We start from the raw sequence: 27,203 nt of genomic DNA on the forward strand, positions 1-27,203 counted from the left end.
AACAACACAGGAAATAAAAATCGAAATCAAAATCAAACACGACAGCCTCGACTCCTTAACCCGTACTTTCGACCTAGGGGACCCGCGGTAGCAGATTCCGCACATCATAAGGCCCGATGAGGGGTATCTGAGGACAATCTTTCCGATTCTCCATATCCGTAAAAAATGATTGGAGCTCAACCAACCCACGTACAACATTTCAAGGCTGCTGGTGGCACTTGGCATTCGATCTGTCCAATTGAAAGGCCAAAATAGAAAGAAAAGGACCCATCTGCAGTGTAGTGGGTGTTGGGGCGGAATGTTGAATCCACTTCCCGCTGCCTGAGGATATACAAATTCCCCGCAAACCTTAATCTCTGATCCCTCAGATCCGAACCAAGTTTCTGGCCTTCGGGTTCCGCATTGCGGAATTAGAGCCTTGATATAAGTGACCTTGCATTTTGGTCTGACGATCCCGTTCCGTTGCTCGAAGAGATCTGGGGATAGGGGAACTGCTGTAGTTCTTGTAGCAGATAGACTTCATTGTCTTAGTGAGACTAGGTTTCTCGGTCCGTCTTTATTGTACATGTACATGGGATAGAAAGACTCGATTATTGAGATGCCGAGAAATTCGCTAGTGTAGGCGCATCATCCTCAATCCTTTTCTTATCCCACACCGGGTTCCCATCGTCATCAAATTCGGCCCACTGGAAGAATGTGCAACCTTCTTTTCCTGGTGCAAACCCCGCATAGCACATCCACATATACCGGCCCCGTGTTTCTTGCTTGCGTTGTGAACATCGAAGGATTGCGTGCTGGCCACATCGGCAGCGTGGGGTATACCGTGGGTGCAGGGTATCCCGATACCAGCGATATGTAATATTGATGCGACGGTTCCCGGAAATGGGATGTGGGGAGATGGTTTGAGCAGGAGCGATAGAATGCTTCCATTCTTCTTGCATCTCTGCGTGCATGATGAGAAGCGAGTTATGGGGAAGATGAATAGAAATCTGGCCTTGGGCATCTGCACGTGCAGCCGATGCTTCCTGGCTCTCTGTGGACTTTGAAGATGGACTCGTGTCTTTGTCCTCATTTGCTTCTCTGTTGGCCTCTTCTTCTCCTTGGGCTACTATCCGCCGTACCCGGAACTCACGGGCGACGCCTAGGCTTAGGCTTCCTATCACCGGGTGTGGTCCGAGATAGGTGAGTTCATCTGAGTGATAGCCCACGCTCTCCGTTGGCCCATCGTAGCAATTCACAAACGCTGCATTTGGTTTCCACTCCTTCGATGATTGGTATTGTAATTTGTTCCCGCCTGGATAGACGTCTCGTATTCGTTTCTGGATCTCTTCGTTGACAACTGTTTGTACCTGTCGTGACACTGAGCGGAGCTTTGGCGTGGCTTGTCGTACATTTGACCGATATGTTCCGCCGTAGGTGTATTCCGAGGTTTGTTGACGGTGTTCCTCGGGCGTGGAGACGTACACAGCATGTGTGTGAGGACTTTGCACGGTGCGATTGAAAACCTGGAAGTCGTACCGCTGGAAATACTTTGACTCGTCTAGTAGTTCCTCCAAAAGTGCGTTTGCTGCTTCAGTTGGCAGGAAATTGTGGACTATTGTGCACGGTGTATAGGCTGCAATGTCTTCGGGTGAGTAAAGGTGGAGTGTCTGACCCTTCTTGGTTGGCGGGGGACGTCTTTTCTTTACAGTTTCATTGATTGGTTTCATGGTCCCGTCTTCGGCTGTTGTGAATACATGCGACGAGAGAGATGTTTGCATGCCGAGTGACGAGGCAGGAGCTGCTCGCTTCTTGGTCAAGGGTGTACTCGCTATAGCCTGTGTGGAGAGCAAGGCAGATGTAGTTTCAACTGATCCGTCACACGAGACAAGAACATCCAGAAGCTCATCCTGTTTAATTTCCGGGAAGAGTGATAGCAGTATTGCTAGCTTGATATCAGTTGAATCATCCGGGTGTGAGGACTCCTGGTTCAAGCTGGACTCCTCGCCCGAGTTAGACAGTCGACGTCGTTTCCTCGAAACAAAGCTATCCATTATCCTTTAGCCTGTACAGATGTTCTCGTGTCGAAATGAGGCTTTCCAGTGTTGAAAAGTAATGCTTCATAAGCAACACGATAAGCTTCTTATCGGCACATGATTGCTACAGAAGTAACCAATCAGATTGCCCAGTTATAGATGGGCGAACAGGGATCACGGTCAACTGGACAGAAAGTACTTCAAGCTAATATAATATATTGTAGGAACTACAGATCTAGGCACTCCATTGTCCTTCTCCCAAATATGCTTTTCCCTCCTGGTGATACTCAACCAAGCCTCTCAGCTGCCTTAGCCCATCAAAGACCTCGACCAACGCATCGAGTGCCACCATTGTCCACCCATGATAACTTCCACGAGTATTCTTCATATATCTAGACATACCACTGGTATCGATACCATCCACGTGTGGGTGATCATCTAGCCTGGAATCTGGAAAATTCTCTTCAACAACCTTCACCCAACTTCTACCCGCACCAGCGTCTCCCTTCCGAAGCGAACCCATATCCAAGACACCTTTCAAGTGAGATAATACTGCATCATCAATCATCAAACAGACGCGCAACCTACTTGGTAGCTCTGTTTCAGGGATCGCCAACGATACTTTGAAATCATGAAAGACTTGTCGAACCGCGTCCTCGTCTAGATCGGCATACATATCTCGAGAGCTAAAGATCTTCGAAGCGAAGGTTTGGGTGAGAATGCGGATCTCTTCATCAGAGCCTGTCATTACTCGGTGTAATGATTGACAAACGGAATCGTTGAGGGAGCGTAGAAGAACCGGAAGAAGACGTTTCGATTCTGGCGCGTAGGAAGTGCGATAGACGACGGGGCCCCATGTTAGAGTGAGGAAATCCCGCTCTGGGCCTGGTGGTAGGGAGCGCAAGCCTGGGGAAGATGCAAGTCGGTAGACTTCTTCTTCGAGGAATGTACTGGCCGATGATGCATAGTGGTTGGATTCGGACATTGGGTTGTCGCATCCCATTTTGGGATTGACTCGGGTATTATCGCGTTTTGAGGTTATCATTGTAGTTCATATATACCAAGAGTAGTTGTGATAAAGGTAGAAACGAAGGAGATTGACTGAGATGGAAGTAATGTAGAAGTGACCAATCGTGGCGTCATTTCCATACTTCGAAGAGGCTGAAGGCAAACCGTTATTGAATGGTTTGGGACCTACCACTATTGGCCTGTCAATGGAAAGGATAAAGTCTAGAAGCATTCGTCTTCAGATAAGGGTCGGCTGCGTTATGTGTCAACTGTGACGTCAACGGTCTTTATGTGAATAACCGAAACTCAATATTGCACTCTATATAACCCTACGATCGCTAGTATATTTTTCCTTAAGGGCTTGAAAAGCCACATCAGTTTCAAGCAGCCCGCATTCAAGAAAACACCTAGGGTTACTTGCCTGCAGATCTGTCGCGTCCGGGACTGGTTTCTTGTCCGTTCAAGCGACCACCTTATGTATCCCGCCTACTCGAAGACTCAGAAATCCCGGGATCCAGCGCATTGAGTCAGATGTCACCATATGAGGCCACTTTATCTAGTCAAAAAGGATATAAAATGGCGTACCCAAAAGAGCAAGCCAATGCGATCAACTCCAATTCCGGAATTCGATCGCTGCCCTATGTACTCAACCCTATCTAGTTACATTGACGAACTTCAGGCCTCACAAGAAGCACATCTAATCCGCAAAGTAAACGGAAACGGACCTAAATCTAAATATTGAGATTGGTCGACTTTGCGAGTCGTTAATGTTTCTTATTGCTAGAAACTATAACACTGGAAGAACAGACTCATGTTTTTTTCTCTAGTCGACGTGAATAATTCAGCCCCAGCAATATCATCACCTGTGAATATTACTACCTTTAATCATAGAGATTATCCCATATATACTCAACCGCGCAAATAATTCCAACGTTGCTGCTAGACCCAATCAAATAAGCCTCACGCCACAACTTCAGAGGACACAGCATGACAGTCGCTGTACATAAGCAATCAAGTCGGAGTCCACCAAGCAAAAATAAACACACAGAGGTTCACCGTGGCGCAGTTGACCCCTCACTTCTTGGCTGAGTATACTTCGTATTCGCGAAGGAGAAACATGATGCGCAAAATCACGCAACCGTCTTAACACTTCTCACTCCAAAGACATACAAAATCTTCCTAGATGTAAATTTCATCCAAAGAGAGCAGAGATACCAAGCAACACTACCACCAAGCAGGAAGAAAAACACTACGGTCCCTCATTCAAGGTCCATAATAAGCATAAAAGCCAACCGTCAGACGAGGCACCGCGACAAGTTCACAATCCAACTGCAAACCACAACACCAAAAGAAAAGGGGAAAAAAGGAACAAATGTCCACCCCCGATCCCCAAAGACGCCGACCAGGCACCATCAATCCAGAACAAACCACATCCCACACAACAACATACACCTCAACCACGAGCAGTTCCTCATCATTCGGCTTCGGCCTGGGAGTCGGCAACGCCGATCCTCCCAGTAGTCTCCTACAATCACAACCCCTGACTATTCCACTCGCATCCAGATTTCCAGATAGTGGGCCGTCATATAACTATGGAAACTCATGGCCGACAACATCAACGCACTTGAGTACTATATCTCGTACTACGAGGCGTGAATATGATGAGGTCTGGAAACGAGAACAGAGGAAGATGAGATTGTTTACTGGACTTTTCTTTGTGGTGGTGATTTCATTGTTTGTATATAGTTGGAGTTCGGGTAGGAGTGTAGGTGAGGGTGCTGATACTGGAAGCACTGTTAAGAGCAGTTGGTGTTTTTGGATTCCTCTGGGTCCTGTGTCAATTGGGTATGGGTCTGAGGGATTCCAGTGGAGTATTATGTGGTTGTTCTAGCAGGAGGAAGTGAGAAGTAGGTGTTGACTTTCTAAATAGATTCATACTGTGGACATTAGTGTTGATAGTAACAAAGTCGTGACAAAGTCCTTTGCTCCATATCAATTACCTTGACTTGAAAGTTGATTAAGTTGCAATGCTTGAATTCTTACGAAGGGGAAGAATTTAATATGAATGATAGGAAGAACACCCGGATGAATTTCAAGGTAGAGACTAATGAGCGGGAACACCGTAGACAACGATCCAACCCATTACGACATAAGTATCAACGCAAATCAATCTAGAGACAGCCGACAGAATGTACAAGCAGAGGGTACAGCGTGGAAAAAAAGAAGAATCTACCAGTCATGAAAGATCATGACAGAGGGGAAAGTAGACGATATGTGAAACCGGGATAAAGAGAAGAAGATAAGAACAAGTGACAAAAATGTGTGCGTGAAAACGGAGATAAAGGCTAAGGTATAGCACAGAGACTCCCGGTAGAAAGAGGTATCGACAAGAATCGACTGTGAAGTGAAGAAAGGGAAACGTGAAAGCTCATAATACAGGGAAATGGGTTTAACTGATTTAAATCGAACAGAATAGGGGGTATGGAACAAGGGAGACAAAAGATGTAGGGAAGAAAAGAAAAACAAAAAGACAACAAAAGAAGAAGATAAGTATACATCCAGCAAATAAAAGTAAGTTCAGGTGAGAATGAGACGATCGCTTTTGTATGGGCAAATCTCAAGCAAAGACGGCGACGACAGTCATCACACCTAGAAGCAGTTGAGGGTGCTCTTCTTCTTTTTCTTGTTGAGGGCAAGCATGCGCTCCTCGAGCTGGGCGCGGGCGGCCTCGGCTTCGCGACGAGCACTGCGCTCCTCCTCGACAGCCTGGAGAGACAGGCGGGCAGAGCTGCGTTCCTTGCGAAGAGAGGTGAGCTCATCTTCGAAGCCCCAGGCCTTCTTCTTCCAGGCCTCGCAGTCGCTCTTGACCTTGCTGCTCTGGGCTTCGAGGTCGCCAAGAGCTTCCTCCAGGGTGGCGGTGAGCTGCTTTTCGGCGTACAGGTGCTTCTCAATGGTTCGAATGCGGGCTTCCTGATCTTCGACAATCTGGGCATTCACCAGCTCCTTGCTAGCGTGTCGAGAGCTGGGAGGGGACACACTGGATGAGCCATTGGTCTGGGCAATTGTGGGGAGAGGAGGAAGAGGAATAGCCGGCGGGGGCGAGGGAAGAGAAGCGGCGGAAGAGCTCTTGCGGAGATTAGATGTGAGGGAACTGCTGCGGTCGTGTGAACCCTCAGTGTTTCCGGTGTTCTTGATTTGGAGCTCCAGTTGCTCGATCCGCACTCGGTAAGTCTCAATGTCTCCCTCATAGATAACGATCTTGGCCTTGGCATCCTCCAGGGCTTGGTCACGCTCCTGTTGAATGACAGAGAGACGGTTGTGGTGCTGGTCGAAGCTGTTGGTAATCTGCTCCTCCAGCTCCTCGACAAGACGCACGCTCTTCTGCTTCTCAAGCGTTATCTCCTCAACCAAAGCTTCCTTCTTCTTAACCTGCTCGTCCTTCTGACGAAGAGTGTCCTCCAAAGTAGCGACCAAGAGAGCCAGCTCATTGACCTTGGCGTCCTGGGCGGTGTTCTTCTTTGTCAATTCATCCAGACGGCTGTCGGATTCACCGTGGGCCTCCAATTGCTTGCGAAGTTCGTCATTGGTGCCCATAAGCTCGGCATACTTGTCAGAGAAGTACTGCTTCTGGGACAAGACATCCTGAATTTGATCCGTCAACGACTCAGCGGAAACGTCAGAGTTGAGGAGAGTCGAAACAGCCTTGAGCAGCTTGACCAATTCATCACGAGAGTCCGCAATATCTTTCTGCAAGGCAGCCATAGATTTGTCGTGCTCGGCATCCTTCTCAACAAGGCGTGCATCGTGCTCAGCCTGGAGAGCAGCCTTAGTCCGCTCCTCGAGCTCAGCCAATTCACGTTTGTGAGAGTCGCGAAGAGTATCGAGTTCGGTCTTGTGAGAATCAAGCACGGATTTGTGGGTAGAAATCTCCTGCTCAAGCTCGGCTATCCGAGTAGTGAGGCCCAAGTCGACAGCACCGGCATTGACTTCCTCATCGGTGGTGATCTGAGCGGACAACTTCTCCTGGGCATCCGAGTGTGACTTCTCTAGACCCGCAATTGTAGCAAGCTGAGTAGCAATAGTGGACTTGTGATCTTCAATGTCCTTCTTGAGACCTTCTACAAGTTCCTGTTGTTGGGCGCGGTCACCCTCAAGCTCTTGAGCAGTGACCTCCTTGTTGGAAGTGTCAACACCCTCAGCACGCTCTGCACGCATCGCCTCAACAGAAGCCAAAGCGGCCTCAAGTTCGGCAAGGGTGCCAGTAAGCTGCGTCTCCGAGGACTGCAGAGACTCCAAGGCACTCTGGTGCTTGCCCTTCCACTCGGTAAGCTCGCCCTCGAGGGCACCAATCTTCTTGTCCTGCTCCTCGGCACCAGCATCCATAGCGCGAGTGGCGCTCTCTTGAGACTTGAGAAGACCCTTCAAGTTTTCAATCTCACCAAGCAGCTGCTTCTCACGGGTCTCATGGGCATCGCGGAGCTGGGTGATTTGCATTTCCTGAGAAACGACCTGGTCACGCAATTGGGACACCAGAGCCATATCGACAGGCGAGGTACCCTGCAAACTAGACCGTTCTCTTGTAAGACCAGAAATAATAGTCATCTTCATTTCCATCTCCTTCTTCACACTCTGGTTCTCAGCTTCAAGGGACTGGAGGCGCTCCATGCGGCTCTGCAGCTCGTGCATGGTCGCATCCAAATGGTAATCGAAGTTGTGCATGGCGTCTGGCTTCTCGGCGAATTCCTCAGTGGCAATCAATCGCAGGCCGGTAAGCGCGCGGGTGGCACGGTCGACGCCGGACAGGAGGTTCTGGCTGGTCATGCGTCGAATCATCTTGAAACCGGGGGTCGAAGGAGGCGAGGATGACTTGGTGCGTTGTGCCTCTGCCTTTAGCTTTTCAACCAGGGCCAGAATCTCTTCGTGCTCGGTCTGCAACTCGGTGTACTTCTGAGCCATCAACTCGGCACTCTCCTGGTGTTCGGCCAGCATCTTGCGCATACCCTCGGACTCCTCAGAGTCCACGGGTGGCACAACAGGGGTCGAAGGCGTGGATGAAACTGGCTTCGATCCACATTCAGAGGATTCGCGCAAAGTGGATGGCTCCCCGGCCGAGGATAATTCCGAGGAGAGTGACTGCGAGAATGAGTGTTGTGCTCCAGACTTCGATGTGGGAGTGCCTCCGTTTCCTAAAAAAGACACGGGGCGAGAGGGGCTGTCGGTTTGAAGGTTGGATGCCGGGTGACGAGCTTCATCAAGCTTGTCCTGGCGGAGGTCAGCAAGGACCTTGAGGACCTGCTCGTACTTGGATTCAAGCACTTCGTAATCACCCATGGTGTTCTCGTGCTGGAGACGGAGGTCGAAGAGCTCCTGGGTAACTGTCTCAAGCTTGTCGGCAACGAACTTGGACTGAGCTGGGCTTGAGATAGGTTCCTGAAGAAGAGCCACGGATCGACGTGCCTCCATCTTACTGGTGACATTCTCCAAGACCTTCAAATCCTCACCAGAAACATCAGTTTCCTGGCCAGATTGTTCAGCTGATTCATCTGATGCTTCCTGGATGGGCTCGATAAGATCCTCATCCGATTCAGGGATAGCTGTCTCCGTTGCTTCGCCAAGAACATCCAATGATGGCGTATGTCTGTGAGAAGCATACGCACCGCGAGATGAGTGAGACATTTGTGGGTAATCAATGCCATCGGGGGCAGCACTGCGCTCAGCCTCGTGATAGTGATCTAGTTCGTGGAGGAGGTTATCCAATTTTCCAATACCGCGCTGGCGTTCGATGACATGCTCCAATCGCAACACCTCGCGCTGCATCAGTTCCATATCCTGATCACCTTCCGCAAGTCGCTCTTCGAGTGTGGAAATGTACTCTTCACAGCTAGCTTCGCTATCGCGGGCCCGGCTGAGCTCCTTGCGGAGCTCAGCCACAATGGCAGCGTGCTGCTCCTCGCCTGTGGACTGTCCATCAAGCTTTGATTCCAGCTCATGGAGATAAGTTTCGGTACTGGCCTCGCGATCCAAGAGCTTTTGAACACGGGACTGGAGCTGCTCGCGGACGGTCTCGACGTAGGCACACTTGGTCTCACGCTCGAGAAGATCGCTTTCAGTGGCAGACAGAGAGGCACGGGTATCAGACAGGGAAGATTCCAAGCTTTGGATGGTCTTCTCGTACTCCAAGACCATCTGTTCCACAGACTCAGCAAATGACTTGGAACGCTGCATTCTCTCAACTGAGCTCTTGCCGATTTCCGAGGCAGCATCGTCCGTTTCATGGGTGTCGTGCGAGTCATTGGCCATAGTCGAAATGAGTTTGGCATGCCGTTGGCTGAGGGAGTTGTAGCTCTCCTGGACATCCAGCAGTTGGTTCTGTAGATGCTTCTCGCGTTCATTCTTGCGTGCGGTTCGCTCGGGGGAGCCTCCTTCCCGTCGGTCGGATGCTTCCGCGTTGCGAATCTGTTGGCGCAGGAAAGCCACCTCAGCCTTGAGACGATCGATGACAGCCTGCTTGTCACCGTCATCAGCAATATGCTGGATGCGGGGCTTGCTCTGGATGGCTCTGGCGCGTTGGGCGTATGAAATAGTGTTCAAAGTCTCGCTCAGGTGGAACTCGGCCGGAGTCACGCAAGCAATCATATACGTATAGGCATTCCCACCGAGTGAATCCTGAAGCAGGCGAGTGAGCTTGGAGTCACGGTAAGAAACGTGGGAACCCTGTTGGCGCGAGGAAAGTTGCGAGATGACCTTTCCGAGCGCTGCCAGACCAGCATTGATGGAAATACCCTCCTTGGCGCGTTCGCCGGAGGCACCAGTGTTCTTGAGCCGCTCGCTACCTGCCAGATCCACGAAGTGGAGCTTGCTGTCGACGGTAACCGACTCACCTGAAAACGAGTCGACTGGCATCGACATGCGCTTCTCCCTGGCGGGGCTGGAGGTCGTTTGGCCAGCAGAAGGCTTGCGCTGGACGAGGTTCAAACTGAAGACGGCATGCGACCGAGAGGATTTAGCGTTGATGGCGGTGGAGTCTGTTTGACGGATGGTCGAGCCGAAGTTCAGAGCACCGATCAGATCATCGAAGGAATTAATGTTCACTTGGTGCAAGCCGGTCAGAATAATGCGGCCCTTGGTGTCTTCGCGAATCGTCACGTTGCTGCGGTCATTCGCGGCGGTGGAATCTGGGAGCAGCAAATCTCTCAAGTGCTCGTTATAGATCTGTTTTTGTCAGCAGATGTAATGCGTACATAGCCCAATAATCGAAAGCGCACCTCCACGTATGTAGCCTTCAGCTGCCAGGTCTTCTCCTGGGTAGGCTTTCCAAAGTTCGAAGCGGAACTCATCGAATATCGTTGCGGTGTGCGGAGGCCCGTAGTCGAGTTGGAGCCATTCCGGTTGTGTTTTGAGGGGCCGTCCAATTTATCGAACAAGACCTGCGCAGCACGAGGGATAATACCTAAATTAAGACGCGATTAGTCTCCTGAGAGTTGTACAACAGTGGTGGAAACTCACCCATGTCCTGCATGTTATTCTGCTCACCGGGGCCGGAGGTACCCATTGTGAATGATTTTCCAGCTCCGGACTGGCCATAGGCCATGATAGAGACATTGTAGCCCTGGATGAAAGAATTGACACTGTCACTGACGTATTCCCAAACACCCTCCTGCTCAATGGTCTCCGGGAACACGCGGTCGAACACAAACAACTTGCGTCCCTGGGGAACATCCACAGCGAGGCTGGTCGGCGCCGTAACATGGACCATCGAACGTTGGAATCGCTGGGGAATTAACTCGTAGCCGGGGTCGGTTGGTTTCAGAGGAGGTCGCACACGGACAGCTGCACGAGTCAGTTTGGTTCCAGGCTGGGGAATAAGATAGCACATACCGACTTTGACCGCTGTCTTGCCATCCTCATCGGAGGCACGACTGCCTCCCTGCCTGCTGCTCATGCTCAGGCGACTGTTACTGCGCGGCGTGCGCATGACGGCACTGATGGGTCGCGGGGGTGCACCAGTCGGTGATGCTGGCGGTGAGACTGTCATCTCCCCCAAATACCACACCAGGTGGGAAAGAAAGAGAATCGAAAAGCTAATTGGGAGGTGTAGGCATGAGGCGCGAGAAAAGGAGATATGCCTATGTGGAGAAGTGTCAGTGCCCCTTAAATTTTTAGCAAAATAAGAAGTTCGGCAAGGAAACCCAACACACCCCGGATGAACTGCAGGCAAGAAAGGGAGGAAATCAGGAATAACTTACTGTACATGCACATGTACATGGAGATACCTAGAATAGTTTAGCTTCGAGTAAGATGAAGGGGGCGAAGCGAGTTCAGGGGCAGTAGTGTTTATGTTCTCTACAACTCTACAACTAAATCCTACAGAGTCTTCTTTCACATCTGTAGTAAAACGGTTCTCTTCACCAAAATGCCTCTATTTGCCCTTTGCATAAATACTCCGCGCACATGGTTCAATAGTTACCTTTCCTTGCACCCAATGTCCACTATTTGACGCGCTATATACAGCCCGAACCCATGTCTCCACAGAGCCTTAAAAGTGTGCAGGGAACACCACACGTTCTAGCCGTTCGTTTCAGATTTCTTTGCATGGGCCCCAAGTCCACTTGGATAAACCTATCCGAGATTGCGTCTCCTTTCAAGAGAGAGAGAGAAGCAGACAGTGTCGATCGGTGGTGCTCACTTCCACATGGAGTCTAAATCGTTCAGGGACGGGCCAGTTAGTCGATGTAGTAATTTCCCCTGGTTCCACCTTCAGCCGTTTATGTCAGCGGAATTCCTGGAGAGGCTCTTTGCTGTTCACCTGAATCATTTATAAAATGGATCTATACTTCCGTTCTTCTTGAAAAAGAGTCACTCGAATTTAGGCTTAAAATCTCATTTATTTCTTGGCTTCTTTTTTTGGCTTTATTTCCACTTTGTCTTTCATGGGAGGCTGATTGACCCACCCGTACTAATCAAACCGTTAAGGGATGATCTTCGATAATTTCTCGATTCCTGGCCCATTCGGCTCGGTTCTTCTACATCCCAAGCCCTGACATCCACCCTACACGTACAGTATTGTGCGCGATCACAGCTGCTCATGGGACTCGCCAATAGAAAGGGGTCCCTTCTTTACCATGATCGTAAGCACCTCGTACAGCACATCGGCGGCAGCCCTGAAAGAAACACGTCAGCTTCGTTTGTCTTTAGATCGGAGATACATAGACACATACATAGTTGACAACTCCGCATTGGTATCATACGCCGGAGCCACCTCGACAATATCCGCACCAATAAAGTTCAGTCCGTCCAGGCCACGAATGATAGTCCGCAGTTCGCGCGTGGACCATCCGCCAGTCTCTGGGGTACCGGTGGCCGGTGCGACTGCATTGTCCGAATATTAGAATATAATCTGATGGCAGATTTCAGGGGACTCCACTTACAAGCAGGATCCAACGTGTCAATATCAATTGAAAGATAGACGGTGTTGTCTGTTCCAACACGGTCGCGGATCTTCTTGATAATGCCATCCGTCCCTACATACCAAAGGTTAAACCGATTGCAACAATAGCGAGAACAGAACGGAGTATAAATACCAATTGTATCAATCTCTCGGGCCTCAACAATCTCAAATCCACAATATCCATCATTCTCATAGTCAGACGGACCTGAAAGCGTGGTACGAATTCCAGCATGGATGTTAGTGTCGTTCTTCAACAGTCCCTCCATAGCAGCATGATAGAAGTATGTCCCGTGGTTAATAGCAGCAACCTGGCTAGGCGAGCCGCCAAAGACCTTGGGTTTCCACGAATCCCTAATCAGAATCAGTTATTTAATCTGCTACACTATTCCTTCAGATGGGACGATCGCCTCACAAGTGACTATCAAAATGAATAACGGTCACAGGCCCATAAGCCTTATTAATACTCCGCAGCAGGGGCAATGTAATAGTGTGATCTCCGCCAAGTGTAATAACACGAGGAAGAGTCTTACCAGCCCTCGAGAGTCCCAATTTATCGGCATCGGTGAAAGGCTTGCGCATCAGGATACTGTTATGTCCTTCCTCAATTTGCTGGATAGCCCATGCATTGTCGTAGCTGGACCGAGATAACGGATGTCAGCTCTCACATATCATACTGCCCATATCAAGAAACTCACGAAGTAACTGGCACGTCACCACAATCCAAAATCCGCATATCGCTATCGAACGGGTTCGCCTGCAACGGTACATTGTAGCCACCGCTGAAGCCCAATTTTCGTGAGCCTTTATGTTCATTGCCATCCATGGGCAGGTGTAAGCCTCTGCTCACTAGAGGGGAATACATACTAGAGATTGAGGCGGCGAGAACCTTGTCTGATGCCGCTAGGTCCGAAGCGGGCACCTGGTCTGTAAGAGGTTCCGGTGTCAAAAGGGGCTCCTGTTTGATCACATGGAAATGTCAGATGGGTAATTGATATTGAGTTGAATGAATCTCGAGTTTGGCATCTGCTTACCTAGGAATGCGATATCGTACTTCTCAGCTTCGCTCGACAGGCATGGGAAGTAAGGTAGGCGGCCGAAGGTTGAGATTCCTGAGAAGACGGAGTCGGCCTTTGATATTTAGTGACAGAGCTCAATGGTTTCTGTGAGAGAGTGAGGACGTCTCTTACTTGGGTACCGCCATCGCCTGGTAGAGTATTGTACCAAAGGCTTTGGTGAGGACCGGCCAATGGAGTTTGGCTATGGTCCCCATGCCCTGCAGCCAGGACAGAGAGGGCAAGAAGGCCTGCGATAGAGGACAGCATGTTACCTGTCAAGGCAGCTTAGTTCGAGATTCCAGAGAGTGTAAAAATGTTCAAGGTAAATATGAGTTTGACTGTAAGAACACACACACACAAGATGCAGCGGTTGTCCGGGGTATATGTAGGTCATGAACTGGAGAATATCTTACCCTCACAAATTGTATAATGTATGCAGTGGGCCCATTTCATCAAGTTTCCCTTCCAGTATAATCACCACTCCTATCGTTGCCCAAAAGCAGAGACGATTTACAAGGGCCCGTCAATCCTATCTATCCAGACATTCTGTACCAAACATTGGCGTCAATCGGAGAGACAAAAAGCATCGCTTACAATGACTGGGCCTGTTCTCTACCGTCAACTTCCCATTAGGGAATAATTGCCAGGATATCGGTTGGCGGGGAATTGGAGAACCAAGACTTGCCGGCCGGCATACATCATGATCATGCAGAGCAAGATTTACCTCATCCCAAAAGGGAAGTTTCGCGGAGTGGGAGCGTAAGACAGTCATTAAAGTTGGGGAAGATAGCGAATACAGTTAGGGCTACTAGCGTATGGTACAGCTTATCAGTTGGTGATCATTGGAGGAGTCGATCTCTACGATTCTTATCAGTGGCTTTGTTGTCCGACAACGGAGTTGAATGGAAGTATAACGGTTGTTTGTTGATAGATTCTCGGCTTTTTCAAGTATAATTGGTAACATTGTAAAATGTATTACACAGGTAACAGCAATGTGCTTTACGTCGCATGCTGCACGAAACAGGTTGGCAAGATACGTGGATAAAGTCCCACCAGAATTCGGATTTCTATCAAATATAATAAATTTCATGTCTATTAAAAGCTCACAGGTCCTCAATGATATCATCCCTACTCCCGCTCAACCCCATCTTCTAGGGTCTCATGTACATCCATTCGTAGAAACGCCTTCCGAACCTCAACATCCCATGAACTACGAGCAACAATCCCCCACTCGAAAACCCCAACCAAATACAGCGCAATACACTGACCAACCCACAGACCCTGAAGCCCCCAGCCATGGAACGCAAGCCAAATACCGAGCGGCAACGCACCACAATAGTAACTCACCAAATTAACCAAAGCACCCACATGCTGCCGTCCCATACCACGTAAACTCCCGCCACAGCTCCCATTGAGCCCATCAGCAATCTGGAAAAGCGCCACATAAGGCAAGACTTTAGCAGTTAGCTGCACAACGCTCCTATCATCATTGAATATCTTCGCGAAGTGGTCCCGTGTCCCAATAAGAACGGCCAGCACAACTCCACCGAAGACCATGCTGAGCACTGCAGATGTATGCGCTGCCCGCGCAGCTCCGGTGCTGTCTCTACTCCCAAGTAGGTTTCCAATGCGTGCGGAAGTGGCAACTCCAATTCCGAAGGGGATTGTGTTGAGTACTTGGTCCGCAGTCATGATGACACTCTGGGCAGCGAGGGAGATTGTTCCAAGGCGCCCGGCTGCCAATGCCACAATCTCAAAGGCCCACCATTCTGTGCCAACGTGGACAACACCGAGGAGGGCTAGTCTGGCGAATATGCCTAGGTTTTGGAAGGCCTCACGCGACCATCCGCCCCAGCATTCGGAGCCATTAATAAAGCGTGCGTAGAGGACTAACAAGGCAAATGAGAGCCAGTAACAGAGGCCTGTTGCCAAGGGGGCACCTAGAAGGCCAATTTCGAATGTGTAGCAGAATAGATAGTTGAGTCCGGCGTTGAGTGGCGATGTAATAAGAAGGACGTATGTTCCTGCTCGCATGATTCCTGTAGAGCTGTTAGTAAATCCCTTATGTAGCTCGCCAAGTAGACTATATGTACATACCTTGCGCCTGTAAATACTTCTTCATGACTTCAAAATAGATATAACCAAGACCCCCAGGAATCAAACAAGTCAAAAACCGCGCACTATCATGAGAAAGTTGCGGATCTTGTCCCAGGAAGAGAAAGACTGGTTCAGAACAAGCCCACAGGATAGCAACGGGTATATAGAAAAGACCAAGAACCAGAAACCCGCGTTGGAGCAGGATTCCCAGATCATGTTTGTTGGCGCTGCCCGTGAATGAAGATGAGGCAAGTGTATCCAAGGCCGTTGTACCGCCGAGTGCAATCATCCACGCAGTGACCATGGCGAACATCTGTGAAAATGCACTTGTTGCCAGATTTTGTGGTGATGAGCGGCCGATTATCAGCACTGATACGGTTTGGAGGCTGTTTTGTAGCGCGTATGCTAGGATCACGGGGATCGAGTCTTTGAGCAATAGCCAGAATTCGGCGAGGATGAGGTCTCGTGAGTAAGGGCTTCCTTCTGGGTTTTCGTTCCATGATGGTGCATCGTCAATTGGTTTGGACAGGAGTGAGGTATGCTCGTTTGGTGGAGGGTTGCTTGACACACTGTCATTATCGAGATCGGGCATGGTGAGAGAAGGCGAAAAGTAGTTTTCTTTCTAGAGATGCTCTGAACTTTCAATGCACTCGTTGAAAAATTGTCTTTATACGCAGACGATTTTGGCACTCCTCACCTTAGAAGAGAAGTGTGGTCAAGTGGGGATTAAAAAGCAAAAAGCAGACATATCTCAAAGTTGTCTTTGAGCTCAACTTGATAGCTATTTAGATTACCTTAGGGTTTGCAACACCAGCCCAATTTCGGTAATTCAAGTCCGCTTGTCTCTGCATACTAAGGTATCGCTGTAAAAGAAGCCATTGGATTGATCATCCTTACAGCTGTTGTAATTTTGCTCCACTGCCGTTGTTGTTTTAGTGTAATCCAGGTCCGACCTCGGATCACACCTAGAACCTGTACCCGAGTTGTGGATTGAAGGATTGAATACACTGAAGCCACGTTTCGGTGGCTTCTGTATAGATGGATATACAGAATGGAACGGCCTAGTCTGAATGTTTAAAATGATGTCAGAAGCAACTTTATCGTTTAGTCTTATCAGTGGGGAAGGAGGGGGCTGTTCCTCTCCAGCTCTTGCCCTAAAACGGAAGTTAACTAGCGACAGGGATTTGTCGTCAATCGGAAAGTAAAGTCATATCGACTGATATTGTCGTCTGTGTCACTGGTATGACTATTGTGAATGAAGCGTTATCATCTACTCCAATTGCCCTGATATACGTTGGAGAGAGCATGTGCGAAAGGGGCAACCCGAGGATGTCGGATATGGCAATAGTATCAAGAACAGGATGACTCCATTCTAGCCAGAATCTCCACACTATTTATGCCGGAGAGATATGGTCTTCATAATTAGACCCTGTTCCATAGTCTACTGATAGATTCTTGGCGTGGAGTGCATACCCCAGAGATTCTTCCAAGGTAGAAATGAGCAATGCCGATGGATCTTCATCTCGGGAGATTAATTCAACACTTAATTTTCATTTTTGAAAAAGTGTCGCGATCAATTGGCCCCTGACCGTCTGCATCTCTTATCTTTCAAGCCCTTATCATTGTCTTTGACCAGTTGATTGGTTGATTTCGATGGCTTGCATACACCCCTGTCGCTTCTGTAGCGACCAGGCTCTTTAGGGAAAGGATAGACCCTATTCCAGAACTTCGAGTGTTGCTAACATCTGAGAGTATCTGGAAGGTGAATGTGTTGATTTACTGCAATTACTGTGTACTGTGCGGATTGAACCTAGTAGTGATGGACCTATAGTTTCGGATGGGCAAAATTCCACACATTCGTAGTAGATTGCGGGTTATATGACTATATACGAGGCCAATCACTGTCTTGCAGTTCCATGTCTGCTCCGTACAATGAAGCGAAACGTGCAAATCACATAAACCCAAAGAGTCACTGATAAGAAATGCCGTTGTGTTACGATATTCCTAGCCCTGGTAATAAGACCCGATCGAGTATGATGCTAGCTGATAGGGATTGTAATTGCTTGGTGTGCTTCATATATCCTTGAGTCCTACCCGATATCCTGTATGCATATTCATATATTCCACCTTATACTATAACCAAGTTGCATACCAACATTGATTTTTGTTAAGGCTCGTTTAACACGCTTCTAACAAAAGACAAGACATCAACCGAGCAGTATGTCGTCTCCCACAGCGGAGATGTTAGAGAAGCAGGAGGTGGCGGAGAAAGATAAAAAGGACGGTGCATTTCTTGAGTCAAATGACCGAATTTCCACCACGCCTATCGATCATGGCACCCAGATCCTATACCAGGTGGCTGTCAACAAAAGTGGGATAAAGCTTCATCCACAACCTACATCAGACTCATTGGACCCATTGAACTGGTCCAGTCTTCAAAAACACACTATATTGGCCATTGTCATGTTCAAGTACGTACTGAACTACCTTCACCTTCGCTAGAGAAGCCAATCGCCGTCAAAGCTATAGCTAAAACATGGTTCTATTATCTAAACAGATATTTCTTGTTCACATATCTTACCACGACGACTGTTCCATCCTTTACCGAAATCCAGGATCAATATCAAATCAGCTACTCGCAGGTAAACTGGACGGTCGCAGTCCCGGCTTTAGGACTATCCGTTGGTCCACTTCTATGGTCTTCACTTGGTGACATATATGGTCGTCGGGCGGTTTTCTTGACCGGGACACTCATAGCCTTGGTGTCAACTATCGGTGCAGCTGCCGCCGATAACTACTCGGGCTATATGGCGGCTCGTTTCTTCCAGGGATTCGGCGTGAGCCCGGCATCTACCGTTGGAATGGCTGTTGGTGAGTTAGAGTCGCATTCATCTGGAAAGCCTGCCTAACACTTTGCACTATCTCAGTAAACGATCTATTCTTTGACTACGAGCGCGGTCAGAAACTCGGTTTGTGGGTATTAGCAATAGATGCTGGATTACTTCTTGGACCTACTTGTAAGTATCCCCGAACATTTCGTTACGGATCCTGCGCTGAATGATTCTCAATATAGTCGGCGGCTTCCTCGATCTCGTCAATGCTGCATGGATCAACTGGTTCAACGCAATTCTGTTCGCTGCATTATTGTTACTCGAACTATTTTGCATGCCAGAGACTCTTTATCCGCGAAACAAGATGCTCCAACAAATGCCTCATCTCGATGGTCACAAAGCTCTCCCTGCTGATGTTGAAAAACAATACGTTAGAGATACCACAGTGGTGTCCGCACTCCCACCATCGCCGGAAGTTCTACAGTCAGACCTACGACGAACTAAAAACCTTCCATTCATAAACTGGCGCCCAGTGCCAGGCATGCGTCACCCAAAGCCATGGGATTCAGTAACTCGATTTATGCTCACCTTCCAGCAACCTGCGGTTGTATTGGCTATACTCGGATACAGTTTTATTTGGTACTGGTGGGTTCTCTCTGTTATCACTATGGTGCCAGCAGCATATGCACAATACACAGCTCTCATCCAGGGATTGTTGTTTCTTGGCTTGCTGCTCGGCACGATAGTTGCGGAGATTGGCTGCTCTGGTCGCTTAAGTGATTACATTGTCGAAAGATTGTCAAAGAGGAATGGCAATGTTCGTGTGCCAGAGATGCGCTTGTGGTTGGCGTATCCGGCTATACTGATCACAACTGGTAAGAGGTATCTATCCACGGTCATACACTTGGAGTGACTAACGATCGATATGATACATAGTCGGATTGATCGTCTGGGGAGTTAGCATTGACAAGAACTACCATTGGATGGTAGGCCAAGTGGCATTCTTCTTGTGTAAGTACTTCTCTTCAAAATGTATTCACATGAAAGCTGACTTAACCATCCTCTAGTCGCAGCAGGTATTCAAATTGGCAATACTGTGACCAGCAGCTACGTTGTAGACTGCTATCCTCTACAAACAACGAGTGTGATTACCTTCTATGCCGTATTCCTCAACCTCAGTGCTTTCATAAATCCGGTATGCTCCAGAACCTGATATTTGGAAATTAGTACTGTAGCTGACTATTTTTCCGTTCAATAGTTCTTCATTGCGAATTGGCAAGCTTCTTCCGGCTGGACCTGGACATTCACTGCAGAAGGCCTTATTGTGCTCGTGGGTGGATGTATAGTATTCGGCGTCTTGCACAAATTTGGTGCTTGGATGCGAGCAAAGGCACCACAGCCATCATGGGTGAACCCAGAGTTTGATATGGATGCTTGAGTTGGTTGCAGTATACGAGGATTGGACTATCTTTTCACTAGGTGTTTAACTGATATTCAAGTATTGTAAATATGAAGGCTCTTTTTATTTTATGAAGCTCCCAGTCTAGAGCCTATCCAAGTTGATCTGCACGTGTAATGGCAAGACTCGCGAGAGCCACAATGAAGCTCTGAACTAGATTACCGAAAAAGGTTCAGCCACATAGGTTCCGGGTACTCTATCGCTAAATATTTGCAAAGATAAAGGTCTATCAACAGAGATGCCGAAAAGGAGCGTGTATATACGCCGACAAAGAAGTCTCCCAATGCGGAGAGAAAATGCTGACGGTGGGCTAATTAAAACAAGAAAGGAAAAGTGGAACGAGGAGACGAGGATAGGAAGAGACACTCCAGTTTAGGCCGATTCCTTGGCCTCGCCGCTGGATTGCGACAGGCTGGGAATATCCTCGCCCTTCAGGTAGTTCTCAAATTCACCAACGAGCTTACCGCCCTTGACCCAGCGGGCGCGGTAAGCTTCACGGCGCTCTCCAGCCAACTTATTCAGGGCAGGCCAGTAGGTGTCGTGGTCATAGCGGAATTCAACGTCACCACCGACGGTCTTCATCAGATGGCTGGGCGGGACGTGTTCACGCAGGTCCTCATTGAACTTGAGCTTCTCCCGAGTCAACGGGTCAATAAAGGGTGTGATCAACTTGAAGAATCCCCAGATGAGGAATGGCACTATATCATATGAGTTAGCAACTTGATGCCAGAGCCTACGGTAGACCAATAACTAACCATTCAGTACCAAAGCCCGACCAAGTCGCTCGGGGTAGTGGTTTTGCAAGAAGTTAAGCGTCTGCTTGGCCTGGCTGGGACTGGCGTTCTGGCCAGACTTGGTCTCCTTAAAGTTGACCAGAAGCGCCATAGTCTCCTGACCAGGGGGCATGATATCAATGACTCGCTCCAGCATGAAAACAAGATGTTCAAGCTGGCGGTCGCTCTTCTCTGTGTTCTGGTTGGAGGGCAAGAGATACAGACACGGCCGTCCGTTGATATCAAAGCCCAGAATGACTTGCTTGCCAGTTTCATTCTCAATTGAGATATATTCAGGAGTCAACTTCTCCATTCCGTACTCGCGGCGCCATGTAAGAGTGCTCTGGAGGCGGGTCTCGGCCTCGGAAACATTCCACTTTGTCGCGCGCAGGTAGCGCAGGAGACATTCCCGAGTCAACCACATGCGCTCATCTTCGGTGATGGGTTCGGTCGGGGCATTCTTCTCTGCCTTGGTGGCAACTGTGGTCCATGATGAAGCAGTCTTAAGTAGGGCATCATACTTGGATTGCTGGTCGGGGGTGAGCTGTGCAGGTGGATTAGGCTTCGATTCGTCGAGCGGCTTAGGGAAAGGCTTCTGTATGAGGCCGTCTGCGGCAGACGTGGGGAGTTCGAGGTCAATTGAGTTCGAAGTAGGCTCAGATTGAGTGTTCACTGGTGCCGATGTGGTCTCTGCGGGCGCAGTATCTCCGTTGGCCACAGGCACATCTTGGGGTTCGCTGCTTGCCATTGTCTTGAGATCAATATGGTCTACACAGGGAAAGCTTAAGAAATCAAATAGAATGCGGAAGCCTTTCAGCCGAGCAAATTGACCCGATCGACAGGTCCACCTCGATTGCCGCGATGCTCAAATAATATTACTGTTTTGGGTGATTAGGTCAGCGACACGGTTTCACGCGTCTCCCCGCGTCAAATTGTACTTTCACCACTTCACTATCACTGCCAAAGATGGACGCCGAAGCAGAGCTCAATGAGCAATTTGCGAGCTCATTTCCTGATGGAATCACCAAGGATATCATGGCCGAGCTCCTCTCCATGTTGCGAGTGCATTCGATCACCGCGGAAGAGCTCTTCTACAAATGGGAATCCTACAGCATGAAGATGGGCGAGAGTGTGACCCTGACCATAGAGACAGTCCGAGGCTTCAAGCAAGATGTTCAAGAAGCATTGGAACGGGAAAGCCGCAGCCACGCTGGTCGGCATACGGAGAAACGAAACGCAAACACGGCAACCCCGCGCGCCGCAGCCGCAGCCGGCGGTGATATGTTTGGGATGTTGGATCAACTGACTCCGAATGCCTCGAACGTGAGATCTGCCGGTGGTTACGAATCGGCAAAGCGCAAGGCCGAATTCTCCTCGCCCGCTACACCCAGAGTCAAGACTGAAAAACTTGGTTCGCATCTGGGTACGAGGACGCCCGGGACTCCTGGTGATGGAATGCAGTATGTCCTTCCCAGAGTGTATGTATATAAGCTGCTAATACCAAGGCAGATCAGTTCCCTTCGCAGAACGACCCAACCCCGGCCAGACCGTCGAGACACTCAATTCACATCTATCCTTGCCAGAAACACCAATGGCACCATTCTCTGAAGCGCGGATTCGGCCAACAGCCAACACAGATCTTAAAAAGTTTGGTTACAAGCCAATGGGCATGAAGCTTTCAGAAGCATCGGAGATTCTAGACGACCGTATCGACGAGTTCACGACGATATTCCAGGCACAATTCAACTCAGACGACATCACATTTGGAAGCGCAGCTACACAGAGCACAAGCGAGATCATTGCTGTCGGAAGGATCGCCTCGGACAGTCTAGAAGGAAAGCTGAATCCGGCTTCCCTTGTTCTCGAGACATCGCGCCGGACTGGAGCCGGCAGACGTGTACCTCTGAAGGTGGACTCAGTACCCTCGGCCAACTTCTTCCCAGGTCAAATTGTGGCTCTCCGTGGTATTAACCCTTCTGGTGAATACTTTACCGTCAAAGAAATTCTCCCTATCCCTCTCCTGCCGCCTGCCGCATCTTCGGCTGTGACTCTGGACAACATCAACGACCGAATTGAAGCCGACTCCAGTCTGCCACTTAATGTGATGGTGGCGGCTGGTCCCTACACCTCAGATGACAACCTGGACTACGAGCCATTGCAAGAAATCTGTCAAAAGGCAGCTGATAGCTTCGCCGATAGTCTCGTGCTCATGGGTCCCTTCTTAGACATCGAGCACCCGTTGCTCGCATCAGGCGATTTCGACCTGCCAGACATTAAGGGTATCGACCCGGACACAGCTACCCTGTCCATCATGTTCCGCCACTGCATCTCGTCACACCTGGCACGACTTGCAGCAGCAGTTCCCAGTATCACGATCGTGATGGTTCCCTCCGTACGCGATGCACTCAGTCGACATGTCTCCTGGCCCCAGGAGCAACTTCCCAAGAAGGAACTGGGTCTGCCCAAGCAGGTCCGCATGGTCTCGAATCCTGTCACCCTATCTTTCAACGAGACTGTGATTGGCATGTGCTCGCATGACGTACTCTCCGAGCTCCGCCGTGAAGAAGTCATTCATGGCCGGCCAACGGAGGGCAACCTGCTCACCCGTCTCCCCAAATATCTCGTGGAGCAACGCCACTTCTTCCCCTTGTTCCCTCCAACTGCACGGGCAAACCTCCCCAAGCCTGGGTCAGAAAGTGGCATGGCCACGGGCGCTATGCTGGATCTGCCCTATATGAAATTGGGCGAGTGGTGGAACGTGCGGCCAGATATCCTAATTGTGCCGAGCATGCTGCCTCCTTTTGTCAAGGTAAGTTATCTATACAGTGTCTGCCGGCTTTGGAATATTTAACCATACTAACCATAAGATTTTCTGCAGGTTGTGGACAGCGTTCTAGTCATCAACCCAGGTACCCTGTCAAAACGTCGCGCGGCAGGCTCCTATGCACAAATGGCCATCCACCCACGCCTCGTAGCAGAAGACGAGCGCGAACAAAAGCAGCTGAGTCATAAGCTGTACGAGCGCGCTCGGGTTGATATCAACCGAATCTAGCGGCAACCATAATCATATCGCATAGTGCGCGGCGTTAGAGGCTGACCAAATGAGCCTGGACGGCGGCCATTTGTTTTTACAATAATGGTTCAAGGAAAACACCACAAATGGAAACGAATCAATGAACTATTCAAACAATACAAAACAAGCATCCATCCCACCATGGATCATGGGTATCATATAAGGCCATCCAGCGAAACACCAGTAAACTAAAGTCACCCACACACATATAAACCAACCGCTCAAACCCCACATACCACAAACAATCACCTCAAGCCAACCACCCTCCTACCACCCATCCTCCTCCCAGCATCCCTCACCCTAACAACCGGCGCCCCAGCCGCCGCAGCACCACCCCCACTCCCCCGAATCGTAGCCCCAGGCCCAGACCCAGCCGCACCAGCAGCACCCGTACCCCCAGCGGCAACAGGGCCACTAGCCCCATGCCCCTCACCATTCACAAGCGCCTCAAGCCCGAGATCCCGCCAAACAGCCTCATGCCTGCGGTCCATGGCGCGCGTAATACCAAAGGCAGCATGTTGGTCTGGCACGACGTCGTCTTCGTCTTCAGGGTTTGGGGGCTGGTACTGAGGTGCGACGTAGATGTCTTCGATGGGGAGGAAGGAGGGAATTGTGGCGGGGGAGGTTGAGCCGTAGGTTATTGTGTTTGCGTCGCGGCTGTTGCTGGTGCTGTTGTGCGGGTCGTTGCTTGGGTTTGTTGCTGTTGAGGTGTGGGGTCGCGTGAATTCTTCGAAGAGGTCGGCTAGCTTTGGTTGGTGCATGTGTAGGTATGTTGCTGAGGAGTCTTTGCTCTTGGGGGATTGTTAGTTTGGGTTGGAGTTGGGGTTGGTGTTTGGGGTTGGGAGGTGAGGGGATTGTGGAGGATTGGGGATGTGTAGGCACCATTTTGAATTTTGTTTCAACACCTGTTGTTATCTTGAGGTTTGGATGTTCTGGCAGTACTGTATTTGTAGAGAGAGCAAGATATTCAACAGAGTTCGCTGTTGCTTGTCAACTGCATTGAAGGGCAGAATAACACGCTATCAATATACCGCCTTTATATCACGCTAGTCTATATACGGCTAGTCTACACTTGCGGCTCCACAAGCTTGTTTCTTGAAGTGCATGCATGTATGCTACAACTTAGGCTATTCTGATTTCCATACTCCCTCGAAAGAATAAGTGAAAATTGGGATGCCTTGTCCGATTGATACATGTAAGAAGAGATCTATTCCATTCAATCACATCGCAAACCCTGCAAACCTACTAGGAACTCAACACATCTTAAGCAACCTATCAAAAAGAAAAGCCAAGAATCATACAAGGATGAAACAAGGATGAAACAAGGATGAAATTTATATCCCTTAAAAGAACAGCCTGAAAATTGCTGGTTCATAATGCATTCCGAACAACGAGAGAGCAGACCTGGATATCACAAAGTCGAGGCCATAGGTAACTTTTTAATTGCAGTACAGGCACAGACAGTGGGAAAATCACAGATTCGTACTCATGCGGTGAACAATGGGGACAGCGCTAGGTGGCAGACTGCCCATCTCGGTGACGACCATATCGACATATTCGGCAGGTGTGACATCGTACATGATGTTCAGCAGCTGCAGATTAGGCGTTTCCTTCCAATTTGCGAGCGGGGACGTAGAAGATGACGAAGCAGGTGTCTCGGGTGTGGGTGCGGCAGCGGTGGGTTTTCCACCCTTCTTATTATCAGCCGGGGCAGGGGTGTTGGCTCCGGGGTCTGGCAGGCCGGTGAGTTGTTGCGGGGGTAGGGAGGAGACCAGCTCGTCAGCATCGGCAATTTCGTTGACAACAATGCTGTCGAGTGCGACTCGGTCGGTGAATTTGACAGTCTCGCAGCAGACGATGACGGGGATTTCAACGCCGCTGGCACGTTCTTTGGCGGACATGGCGACTAGAGCAGTACCGACACGAGAGTACAAACCGCCGTTGCTGGTCATGGCGTGGGCGCCGAGGAAGACCTTGGTGGCATCCTTAATAGCGTGAGTAGTGGCATGGACGAGGGTGTACTGCACGTCCAATCCAGCTTTGGCGAGTGCGCGGGCTAGACTCTTGCCTTCGAACAGAGGTCGCGAGTCGATGATGGAAACTCTGAATCGTTTGCCTTGATTGTGTGCTAGTAGAAGCGTGTCCTTAACAACGTTGCTGCCAGCAAACGTCACAATCACATCACCATCTTGAACCTTTTGCGCCGCGCTGGCAGCAATAACCTGGCCGGCAACAGTAATCTTCTCGCGGATAAAGCTGTCAATGAAATCGCACAATGTAGCCTTAGCGGATGACTCGGGGGTAGAAGGATCGATGGAAGCAATAGCCAACTTCAAAGCACGGATAGCATTGCCCTGGGTGATCGAAAGAGGCCGACATGTCGAAAGATATGTGATCTGGTGCGAGAGATGTGTCGTCAAATGGCGTGCCAGCGAAGTACCCAAAGGGGTTGTGTAAGATTCGACGACCTTCACAAGAAATTGTCAGTAAAATCATCCAGCAAAAAAAAAAAATAATAATTCAGAGATAAAAAACCATACCCGCTTGAAAGCAAGCAACGTAGCAACGCAGCGCGCACTACTTCCACAAACAACATAATCCCTCAACTGCAATCCCAAAGCCAAAACAGCAGGGTGAACCTCCTTGCCAGCTCCGGCAACAGTAGTTCTCCGCTGCTGGCCATACAAATGACCAAAAACAGCCACCTTCTTATCATCCTTCTTTTTCTTCTGTTCGACCGGTGCACTCTGCGCGCCAAACGGTCCAGGTCCAGATCCCCGGCGCGGAGGCGCAGCCTTCCCACCCTTCTGCGCAGCACCACCAGCAGCATCCTTCTTCGGCGTGGTGGGGGCACGAGCCTGACCACCAGCACCAGGCGCGGCACCACCAGCAAGACCGCCAACCTGCTCCTTCTCGACCTTCTCGCGCGCGCGGCGGGCAGCCTTTTTCGGCCTTGGCCTTCTTCTTCAGTTCGGCGGGTGTGAGGGCTTTGTCGGCATCGCCGGTGGCATCAGCGGGGGCGGTGGCATCTTTGGCGATTGGCTTGGCGGGTTTTGAGTCGCGGATGGGGAGGGTTTGCGGAGCATTTTCTGTGGCGGGATGAGGCTCGCTCGCGGGCGTAGGGGCTGGTGACGGCGCGGTTAGCGCTGGGTCGGTGGGTTCAGCCATGTTGTATGACTCAATTATTGTGTAGGAGGGGTTGCTTTTGTTGGAGCTTGGGTTTGGTGGGGAGAGGGAGAGGGTTGACTCACGGAAAAAGAAGTGATGCCATAAGCGGCCCACCGAGCGCCGCAGCCCTAAGCGCCGCCGATGGACGTGTATACTCATGGCTATTAGGTCGGATTGAACAATATCACACTTGAATTAGGACAGCTGGTACAGTTTCAGTATGGATTTATTTAGGAAAGCTCTACGAGGTGCTGTCTCATGAAATAGGCTTCGTTT

General features: G+C 49.7%; 10 protein-coding genes across 10 annotated transcripts; 2 read left to right on the forward strand and 8 right to left on the reverse strand.

Annotated features, from left to right (window-relative positions):
* Nucleotides 1-590: 590 nt before the first annotated feature.
* On the reverse strand, nt 591-2,033 carry N7446_008406 (putative CUE domain protein; the record flags this gene model as incomplete). The annotated part of the gene is made up of 1 exon (XM_058517151.1): nt 591-2,033. One exon carries the CDS (start codon nt 2,031-2,033, stop codon nt 591-593), a length of 1,443 nt encoding a protein of 480 aa, XP_058370797.1.
* A 217-nt stretch (nt 2,034-2,250) lies between these two features.
* On the reverse strand, nt 2,251-3,018 carry N7446_008407 (uncharacterized protein; the record flags this gene model as incomplete). Its single annotated transcript, XM_058517152.1, has 1 exon — nt 2,251-3,018. The coding sequence occupies one exon, from the start codon at nt 3,016-3,018 to the stop codon at nt 2,251-2,253; it is 768 nt and encodes a 255-aa protein (XP_058370798.1).
* A 2,654-nt stretch (nt 3,019-5,672) lies between these two features.
* Nucleotides 5,673-11,058, reverse strand: N7446_008408 (uncharacterized protein; the record flags this gene model as incomplete). The annotated part of the gene is made up of 4 exons (XM_058517153.1): nt 5,673-10,235; nt 10,289-10,473; nt 10,530-10,853; nt 10,902-11,058. The coding sequence occupies 4 exons, from the start codon at nt 11,056-11,058 to the stop codon at nt 5,673-5,675; spliced, it is 5,229 nt and encodes a 1,742-aa protein (XP_058370799.1).
* A 1,038-nt stretch (nt 11,059-12,096) lies between these two features.
* N7446_008409 (agmatinase) lies at nt 12,097-13,793 on the reverse strand (the record flags this gene model as incomplete). The annotated part of the gene is made up of 9 exons (XM_058517154.1): nt 12,097-12,184; nt 12,242-12,392; nt 12,452-12,544; nt 12,605-12,822; nt 12,884-13,105; nt 13,167-13,250; nt 13,336-13,426; nt 13,503-13,599; nt 13,659-13,793. 9 exons carry the CDS (start codon nt 13,791-13,793, stop codon nt 12,097-12,099), a joined length of 1,179 nt encoding a protein of 392 aa, XP_058370800.1.
* An 861-nt stretch (nt 13,794-14,654) lies between these two features.
* N7446_008410 (MATE family efflux transporter) lies at nt 14,655-16,215 on the reverse strand (the record flags this gene model as incomplete). The annotated part of the gene is made up of 2 exons (XM_058517155.1): nt 14,655-15,565; nt 15,624-16,215. 2 exons carry the CDS (start codon nt 16,213-16,215, stop codon nt 14,655-14,657), a joined length of 1,503 nt encoding a protein of 500 aa, XP_058370801.1.
* Nucleotides 16,216-17,843: 1,628 nt separating this feature from the next.
* On the forward strand, nt 17,844-19,892 carry N7446_008411 (uncharacterized protein; the record flags this gene model as incomplete). Its single annotated transcript, XM_058517156.1, has 7 exons — nt 17,844-18,094; nt 18,181-18,494; nt 18,551-18,640; nt 18,697-19,329; nt 19,391-19,465; nt 19,522-19,649; nt 19,713-19,892. 7 exons carry the CDS (start codon nt 17,844-17,846, stop codon nt 19,890-19,892), a joined length of 1,671 nt encoding a protein of 556 aa, XP_058370802.1.
* Nucleotides 19,893-20,285: 393 nt separating this feature from the next.
* N7446_008412 (CRAL/TRIO domain protein) lies at nt 20,286-21,434 on the reverse strand (the record flags this gene model as incomplete). The annotated part of the gene is made up of 2 exons (XM_058517157.1): nt 20,286-20,611; nt 20,669-21,434. The coding sequence occupies 2 exons, from the start codon at nt 21,432-21,434 to the stop codon at nt 20,286-20,288; spliced, it is 1,092 nt and encodes a 363-aa protein (XP_058370803.1).
* A 212-nt stretch (nt 21,435-21,646) lies between these two features.
* N7446_008413 (DNA-directed DNA polymerase alpha subunit POL12) lies at nt 21,647-23,837 on the forward strand. The gene is made up of 3 exons (XM_058517158.1): nt 21,647-22,146; nt 22,196-23,495; nt 23,565-23,837. The coding sequence occupies exons 1-3, from the start codon at nt 21,653-21,655 to the stop codon at nt 23,736-23,738; spliced, it is 1,968 nt and encodes a 655-aa protein (XP_058370804.1). The 5' UTR covers nt 21,647-21,652; the 3' UTR covers nt 23,739-23,837.
* Nucleotides 23,838-24,004: 167 nt separating this feature from the next.
* On the reverse strand, nt 24,005-24,644 carry N7446_008414 (uncharacterized protein; the record flags this gene model as incomplete). Its single annotated transcript, XM_058517159.1, has 2 exons — nt 24,005-24,550; nt 24,642-24,644. 2 exons carry the CDS (start codon nt 24,642-24,644, stop codon nt 24,005-24,007), a joined length of 549 nt encoding a protein of 182 aa, XP_058370805.1.
* Nucleotides 24,645-25,107: 463 nt separating this feature from the next.
* N7446_008415 (translation initiation factor eIF2B subunit delta) lies at nt 25,108-27,086 on the reverse strand (the record flags this gene model as incomplete). Its single annotated transcript, XM_058517160.1, is given in 3 exon segments — nt 25,108-26,227; nt 26,300-26,506; nt 26,520-27,086. The coding sequence occupies 3 exon segments, from the start codon at nt 27,084-27,086 to the stop codon at nt 25,232-25,234; spliced, it is 1,770 nt and encodes a 589-aa protein (XP_058370806.1). The 3' UTR covers nt 25,108-25,231.
* Nucleotides 27,087-27,203: the final 117 nt, after the last annotated feature.

The sequence above is a fragment of the Penicillium canescens genome, assembly GCF_028828765.1.
Source record: "Penicillium canescens strain IBT 15451 chromosome Unknown utg000005l_segment0_segment0, whole genome shotgun sequence".
In the NCBI taxonomy this organism is placed as follows: Eukaryota; Fungi; Ascomycota; class Eurotiomycetes; order Eurotiales; family Aspergillaceae; genus Penicillium; species Penicillium canescens.

What these genes read in the sequence shown, in the direction of transcription:
- N7446_008413 (XM_058517158.1), top strand. Translation starts at nt 21,653, where the DNA reads ATGGACGCCGAAGCAGAGCTCAATGAGCAATTTGCGAGCTCATTTCCT. An exon ending in ACTCCTGGTGATGGAATGCA is followed by an intron (nt 22,147 to 22,195) that starts GTATGTCCTTCC and finishes ATACCAAGGCAG; the next exon opens with ATCAGTTCCCTTCGCAGAAC. An exon ending in TGCTGCCTCCTTTTGTCAAG is followed by an intron (nt 23,496 to 23,564) that starts GTAAGTTATCTA and finishes GATTTTCTGCAG; the next exon opens with GTTGTGGACAGCGTTCTAGT.